The sequence below is a fragment of the Mus pahari genome, chromosome 5 (genome assembly GCF_900095145.1).
Source record: "Mus pahari chromosome 5, PAHARI_EIJ_v1.1, whole genome shotgun sequence".
Classification (NCBI taxonomy): Eukaryota; Metazoa; Chordata; class Mammalia; order Rodentia; family Muridae; genus Mus; species Mus pahari.
The window spans coordinates 19943900-19952279 of NC_034594.1; the positions used below are offsets into that span (position 1 = coordinate 19943900).

The 8380-nt window shown below is 46.2% G+C and overlaps 1 protein-coding gene across 3 annotated transcripts in view; it reads left to right on the forward strand.

The window, feature by feature from the left end:
• Npas2 (neuronal PAS domain protein 2) overlaps positions 1 to 8380 on the forward strand; it is a 172298-nt gene that overhangs the window by 162041 nt on the left and 1877 nt on the right. For all 3 annotated transcript variants that reach the window (XM_029538656.1, XM_021198519.2, XM_029538654.1), the window contains exon 20: positions 6231 to 6405. In XM_029538656.1, coding sequence (XP_029394516.1) covers positions 6231 to 6405 — 175 coding nt within the window. The remainder of the gene's footprint in view (positions 1 to 6230; positions 6406 to 8380) is intronic.

The following is an 8380-nucleotide window of genomic DNA, read 5'->3' on the forward strand; positions in this document are numbered from 1 at the left end:
ATTAACCCACAGTTCCTTCTCTGTCTGCCCCCCCTTTCTTTCCCTCCTCCCCCTCCCCTCCCCTTCTTCCCTCCTCCCCTCTGTGTGTGTGTGTGTGTGTGTGTGTGTGTGTGTGTGTGTGAGAGAGAGAGAGAGAGAGAGAGAGAGAGCGAGAGAGAGAGAGACCTGGTTTAGTATCGGGTAGTACTGGCTTCCTAGACTGACCTCGGAGCAATGTTCCTTCCTTTTGTAGTCTTATGAAACAATCTGAGTAGCAATGACCCTCTCTCTTCTCTAAAGACTTAGGTAGAAGTCAGCAGCGAACACACTTGGTCCTGGGATTTGCTTTATTAGGATGCTGTTAATTGCTGCTTCAGTCTTGTTGACAGCTGTGGATCTATCTATATTGTTTATATACACTTGATTTAATTTTGTTAGGCCACATGCTTGTAGAAATCTATCTATTTCTTCTAGATTTTTCCAGGATTGTAGGCATGATCCTCTGGATGTAATTGAAGTCTATTTTAACACTCCTAACACCCCTTTTCCTCTCTAACTTGATTGATTTAGGCTCTCTCTCTCTCTCTCTCTCTCTCTCTCTCTCTCTCTCTCTCTCTCTCTCTCTCTCTCTCACACATCAATCTCGTTCATCATTTTAAAGAGCCCACTTGTGTTGACTGGTCGTAGGTTCTTTTAGTCTCCATTGATTAGGTTCTGTCCTAATCTTGATTACCTCTTGCTACCTCCTGCTTCGGGTTTTGGCTCGCTTTTGTTTTTCTAAGACATTGAGCTGCATCTCTAGGATATTCATTTGAAATCTCTGGATTTTTTAATGTCATCACTCATAACCATAAACTTTCCTCTTAGAATGGCCTTACCTGTGCCTCAAAGATTGGTAAGTTGTACTTTTATTTTCATTTAATTATGGAATGTTTTCCTTCTCCTTTCTTCAGCAACCCAGCCACCAATCATCCATGAGTGTTTCATTCAGTCTCCAAGTACTTGTCATTCCTAGAGATTCTGTTGCTATTGATTGCTAGCTTTTTCCCTTATGGTCTTTTAAATACTAGAAATTGTTCTAATTATTTTTTGTATGTTGGGACTTGCTTGATGGCCTATAGTGTGTTCTGTTTTAAAGAAGGCTCCATAAGCGCCAGAGAAATATATGAACACCACATATGTTGGAAAACATAGTTCATCTATGAGACAGTGTTTGGGGCTTTGTGGGCTTGAGCATTTGTTTTGGGCTAGGTCTCATTATGTAGCCCTGGATGGCCTAGAACTCCAAAGATCTACCTGCCTCTGCCTCCCAAGTGCTGTGATTAAAAGCTTACACCACTACAACCAGCCCATAATGTAATTTTTAAGATGTGTGTGTGTGTGTGTGTGTGTGTGTGTGAGAGAGAGAGAGAGAGAGAGAGAGAGAGAGATGGTGTATCCCACCTGTTTGTACACAGTGCCTGCAGAGGCCAGAAGAGAGCATCGGATCCCCTGAATTCTTTGATCTGAAGTAGCAGGCACTTGTGAGGCACTCATGGGTGCTGGGAACCTAATTAGTATCTTCTGTAATAGCAGCAGAAGCTGTTGATTATTGATCTCTCTCTCTCCATCCTGTGTGGTTTAGTTGTAAAACTTCTTCATTGGTTTTTAGTTTAAATGACTTATCTGAAGATGGAAATGAAGTATTGAAGTCACCCATTATTACTGCATGAGGACATAGCCAGCCTTTAATGCCTACTAGTATTTGTTTGATGAAACTGGGAGTCCCAGCATTTGGTATCTGTATTTATGACTGCTATGTCTTCTTAATAAATTGTTCCCTTTGTTAATACACGGTGACCCTTTTAATTTCTTCTAATTTTGATTTGAAGACTCACTGCTATCAGAGGAGCTACAGCAGCTTGTTTTCAGCTTTTCCACGCTCACCAGATTAACCTTTTCCCATGCTCAGCTCAGCCTGTGCATGTCTTGGCTAGAGAGGTAGATTTCTTGGGGTCGACAAGTTGGCTCTTCCCCACCCCCCACCCCCATATCTCATTATTGGTGGAATCTTGGTTGTTTCTGTTTGGTTGGATGATTGGCCTTTCTTTCTTTCTTTCTTTCTTTCTTTCTTTCTTTCTTTCTTTCTTTCTTTCTTTCTTTCTTTTTGTTTTTGTTTTTTCAAGACAGGGTTTCTCTGTGTTGCCCTGGCTGTCCTAGAACTCACTCTGTAGACCAGGCTGACCTTGAACTCAGAAANCCGCCTGCCTCTGCCTCCCCAGTGCTGGGATTAGAGGCGTGCGCCACCACCGTCTGGCTGTTCTTTCCTTTACTATTAAGCTTTGCTGCTCTGCTTTGATGAACATGATAGACTCCTTCTTGATGCTCCTGCATTCATCCCCTCCTCTCAGAAAATCTATCCTTCCATTGGCTCTCCTGACTAAATCCGTCTGTCTTCCTTCTTTTCTGTCAGCATGCCTTTAGTGTCTTTTGCAGTGCTGGCTCAGACATGGTGATGGTTGGCTTTAAGTATCCATTTGATGCATTGTCTCAATGAGGAATTATCTACCTTGGGTTGGCCTGGGGCATGTTTGTGGGAGACTGTCTTAATTGTATCAATTGATGTGAGAAGACCATGTGCACTCTGGGTCGTCTTAAGGGAGTTCTGAACTGTGTGAGATACAGCAAGCACACAGCTCAACATACATGCATTCATTTCCTTGCACTCTGAGCTATGGATGTGCTGTGACCAGCTGTCCGAAGCTCCTGTCACTTGATCCCCTTAAGTGCTGGACTGTAACCTGGAATGATCAACTGATAAATCCTTTCTCCTCATAGTTGCTTTTTCAGTGTATTTTCTCATAGCGACAGGATTCAAAGCCGTGCAGTCGTCTTCTCCCTCTTAGGATTTTTTTTTTAAAGATTTATTTATTTATTATATGTAAGTACACTGTAGCTGTCTTCAGACACTCCAGAAGAGGGCATCAGATTTCATTACGGATGGTCGTGAGCCACCATGTGGTTGCTGGGAATTGAACTTAGGACCTCTGGAAGAGCAGTCAGTGCTCTTAGCCACTGAGCCATCTCTCCAGCCCTGGCGCAGTAACCATGAATCTCCTTAGTTTGTCTTTACCTTGAAATGGCCTCAATCATCCATCAATGTAAAAAGACTGAATTTAGGAGTGTTGGCAGCTCACGCCTTGGATGCGGATGCTGAAAACTGAGCTTGGATCCTCTAGGAAAACAGCAAGCTTTCTTATCCACTGACCATCTCTCCAGCCCAGGGAGCCCACTCTTAAGGGTTCAGTCCCTGTACGACTTCAAGCGGAGAAAACCCACTTCTATAATAACAGTATCACCAGACTACAGAAGGTTTTGAAATCGGTTGATGCCACTAATATGTCTCCAAACATCACAAAACAGAAAATTTCACAAAACAAAAATAGAGTGTTTTCTGAAGTTAAAAATGATTTGCTGCAAATTTGGAAATAGTAGTGACTGAGATAAAGAAAGGAGATGGGGCCACGGGGGTGGGGAGGGCAAGGTGAAAATAGAGGGCAGCCAGGGATAAGTAAAGGAAGTGAAGGAAAAGTAGAGGAAGGGGGGAATCGGGGGAGGAGCTGGAGGAGGGGTGACTGGGAGGAGAGGGAGGCCATCTCTTGGGATATAAAGCAAATTAATTAATTAAAGAAAAATCCATCCAGAATCAATTTAAAAAGAAAAAAACAAAAACAAAAGAGAAACGGGAGGGAAGAGGAGGGGAGAGAAGGGGGAGGAGAAGAGAAAAAGAGGGGAGGGGGAGGGAAGAGAGAGGGGGAGAGAGGGAAGGGGAAGAAGAGAGAGCAGAGGAGGAGGGGAAAAGAGGAAGAGGGGAGGGGAGAGAGGAGAGGGGAGGAGAGGGGAGAGAAGGGGAGGGAACCTTCTTTCTGGGTCCTCAAGAGCCAGAAACTGCCAATGTGTGCACACGTTCATGGAGGCAGAGGTGTCAGAACATGTGTGTCACTGAACTCTATAGCAAGTGTCAATGTCCACCAAGGTGGTCTTATTTTAGAAGTTTCTCTTCTTGTTGTACTGGGGAGGGTGTCTCCATTCTCCATGCTTAGCTCTGTGCCCTCCCCAGACTTTCCAGACTGTATCTCTCTGGGCAGGCTGCTGTTCTGTTGGGGAGGCGTCTCCCAGGTACATTAAGAATCAGGGGGTGAACCTCAGTCCTGGGGGCTGTCCACACGAAGGACCAGCTGGAAGGATGCAGCTGTAGACATCAAGGATTCTCCAGCAGATAGGTGGCTCCAGGCTGATCCATCCAGGCCCTGCTCTTCAGTCCCAGGGTACTTCTCTGCAGATAAGGTGTGCTCCTGACCACAGAGTCCAGGGCTGCCGTACCCCATGCCCTTCACTACCTGAGCCAGACCCTGAGTCTCTGGCCATTTCAGCTCCTCAGTACCTGGTCTCTCTTGTTCTCTACAATTGCCTTCCTGGTATCGCTCTGGCTCTGGGACTGTGGGAGGTTAAATTCAGACTCCCTGACATGGATTTCCCATTTGGGGGGGACCTCCAGGATGACCTCAGTTTTAGGCAGTAAGTTCCCTGTCAAGAATGGACCCAGCCACGGCCCTCTGAGTCACACAAAATGACAAGATGGGTGCCCTCTTCACTGCCGAATGCCCCACTTGAGGAATCACAGCCTCACCAAAACCTGTAACTGGATCTGGGGCTTCTGAGAGCTGTGGACTTGTACTGAAGGCAGGATTTGCAGTCTCCTTCCAGGGTGGCCCCCATTATCAGCTCTAGGGTGGGCTTTCTGCTTCCCCATGGTCTACCTCAGAGCCCTGATGTTCCAACTTGGCTTAGTTTTCAATTCATCCATCTCCTCTTTCCCCACATTCTTCAGGTGTTCCTCATTGCACATGAATTTCTGAAGCTCTTTCTTAGGAGTAGGTTGTGTTATCTTGTTCTGATTCTTCTCCCTCATCAGGCCACAGGAAGGCAGCTTTTAGTCTGACATCTTACCCAGAAATCCTGTGTTTAATTTTTTTGAGGAACCACCATAATGATTTCCAGCATGACTTTACCATCTTACATTCAAACCAGCAGTACATAAAACTTTCTGTTTTCCACTTCTTTACTAACAAGGGCATTTTCCCCTTCTGGTACATGTACATACACACATACTAGAATATCTTCTAGTATTTGTCAATATCTATATAGTATACGTATATATGTCTTCATACAGTTACAAATTCATGGGCTTACTGGCCTTTCTATCTTTCCGTTGGATGGAAAGGACTGCTCAAGGGGGCTGGTGAGATGGCTCAGCGGTTAAGAACACAGGCTGCTCTTCCAGACGTCCTGAGTTCAATTCCCAGCAACCACATGGTGGCCCACAACCTGCTCAAGCCATTTGCCCATTACTTTGGGTTCTTTAGGTATTCATGGGATATTGGCGATAGAGCTGTAGATGTTACTGAAGGGTTTTTCTTTTTTAAAGATTTGTTTGTTTTCTTTTAAACACATGGGTGTTTTGCCTGTGTCTGTAGAAGCTAAAAGAAGGTGTCAGGTCCTGTGATGGTTTCTATATGCTTGGCCCAGGGCGTGGCACTATTAGGAGGTGTGGCCCTGTTGGAGTAGGTGTGTCACTGTAGATGTAGGCTTAAGATCCTCATCCTAGCTGCCTAGAAGTCAGTCTTCTGCTAGCAGCCTTCAGATGAAGATGTAGAACTCTCAGCTCCTCCTGCGCCATGCCTGTCTGGATGCTGCCATGCTCCCACCTTGATGATAATGGACTGAACCTCTGAACCTGTAAGCCAGCCCCAATTAAATGTTGTCCTTATAAGAGTTGCCTTGGTCATGGTGTCTGTTCACAGCAGTAAAACCTTGATTAAGACAGATGCCCTGGAACTGGAGTTGTAGGCAGTTAGCCAGCATATGGGTGCTGAGAACCAAACCCAGGTCTTCTGGAAGAGCCCTTAGTGTTCTTTTTTTTTTTTTTTTTTTAAAGATTTATTTATTTATTATATGTAAGTACACTGTAGCTGTCTTCAGACACTCCAGAAGAGGGCGCCAAATCTTGTTACAGATGGTTGTGAGCCACCATGTGGTTGCTGGGATTTGAACTCAGGACCTTCAGAAGAGCAGTCAGTGCTCTTAACCGCTGAGCCATATCTCCAGCCCTGCCCTTAGTGTTCTTAACCTCTGATCCCTCTCTCCGGGCCCTGTAGATCTGTGTCAGGCATCTCTTTCTCAGAGGATCTGTTTTATTTGAAACTCAACAGGTATGCACAGAGCCAGGTGATGTTTCCAAGTCCAGACTCGCACCCCACCAGCAGCAGCGCCTCCACCCCGGTTCTGCTCATGGGGCAGGCAGTGCTCCACCCCAGCTTCCCTGTGTCCCGGCCATCACCCCTGCAGCCAGCACAGGCACAACAGCAGCCACCACCCTATCTGCAGGTAGGTGAGCTCCGGGAGTGGGGGGGGGGGAGGAAAAGGGGGAGCGGGGGAGGGGCGGGGGCGGGGCAGGGGGCAGGGGCCAGGTTGATGAACCACTTGAGTTCAGTGAGCAGAGGCTGAGTTCGAATTCGACTTTTACAGACATTTTCTTCCCTAGTAGAGAGCAACCTCAGAAATGTTCCTATTTGGTTAATTTTAATGCTTAATGTACAGTATGAAAGTTAAGGGTAGGTTAACGTTATGCTTCTTTTGGTGGTATGCTGGAAAAATCTATTTAAAATAATTCTGTCTTGTTTTGTTTTGTTTGTTTTGTTTTTTGAGACAGGGTTTCTCTGTGTAGCCCTGGCTGTCCTGGAACTCACTCAGTAGAGATCAGGCTGGCCTTGAACTCAGAAATTCGCCTGCCACTGCCTCCCAAGTGCTGGGATTAAAGGTGTGCACCACCACACCTGGCTAAAAATAATTCTTATCAGTTGCACTTTTTTTTTTCCGAGACAGGGTTTCTCTGTGTAGCTCTGGCTGTCCTGGAACTCACTCTGTAGACCAGGCTGGCCTCGAACTCAGAAATTCTCTTGCCTCTGCCTCCCAAGTGCTGGGATTAAAGGCGGGCGCCACCACGCCCGACTCAGTTGCACATCTTGATAAAGCTCATACCTTCACCAAAAGAAAGTCAAAAGCTAACAAGTGTTTTTGTCAAACTTTTTAGTGCATAGAAGTATAAAATTAAAACACAACTAGTAAAAGATCCATAAGCCGCTTTAGTCAATATGTTACTGTGTGAAATAGAGACTTTACATGGAAACTGGAGGTGCGGTTCACAGAGACACCATTCAGAAAGCAGAAGTTAGTTCACTGGATTATCAAGCACACCAGAAGGAGGAAGGGTGGGTGCCAGCGGCCTGGGGGTTCAGATATGGGCCCTGTTCCTTCAGGGACAGACTCTCAAAGGGTTCCATTCTCCCTCACACCTGTCGCATCCTCGATCCTGCCTAGTGAGACTTTCCCTAGACTCACAGGACCACCCACCTCTGCAGGGCATCTCTGAAGCCTAAAGACAGCATGTGATGCCTGAGATGGAGAGAGTCAGCATCCTTAAAGATCTGGGGTGCCATTTGATTCTAAAGCTGTTAAACTATCTGTGGTATAATCTTCAAGTCTCCCTGGCCACACCCACCGTGATCGTGGGTGTCAAATCCGACTGTGGCTTTGTGGATCTTGTCAGTCCCCACTCGGGACAGGGAAGTCATCGGCATGGCAAGCAATGAGGCAGAGAGACAGAGATGGATGTGGGAACAGGAGAGGTCTCCATGTATCTCCGGCAGCCGCAGTTTGCAAACACCTGCTGCATTCAAGATGCAAAGTAAAGATGCTAGAGTGCTTCAGCAACCGTGGTGCCCTTGGTATCTGAGCGCACGCATGCACGCGCGGAAGTGGGCTGCACAGCACAGCGGTGTGCTCGTGGCCCTAGCGGTACACAGAGAGAAGTGGGGGGGAGAAAACTTCCCTCCCTTCCCTCCTGGAGGAAGGCTCAGAGGCATCTCTGGCGGAACCTGACCATCACGAAAATACTGAGTTTGAGTGAAGGAGAAGAGATGAGAGGGGGGTGTTTTACCAGACAGTCCCACATAAGGCCAGGGATAGGTATGCTGCCAAGCCTCCAAGGTAGTATAGGTACACTATGTTAGTAGTGAGGGACATTTATTATAGACAAGAACGGAAAATAAGAGTGAAACTTCCAAAGTCAGACTGACTGGTTGACTGTTTTGCATTTCCAATCAGGAACTTGTCCTTCCAGGTTCTGGAAAAATGGCAGTATTTGAAGTAGACATAGGACTATGGAGCCACGCTAAGAGCCATGCGCATGCGTGCAGATTCTTCCCTGCCCATAAATTACCTGGGCCTCAGGTTCCACCATCCACAAACACGGAAGACTTTACTTTTTTTTTTTTTTTTTTTTTTTTGAATTAAAACACAT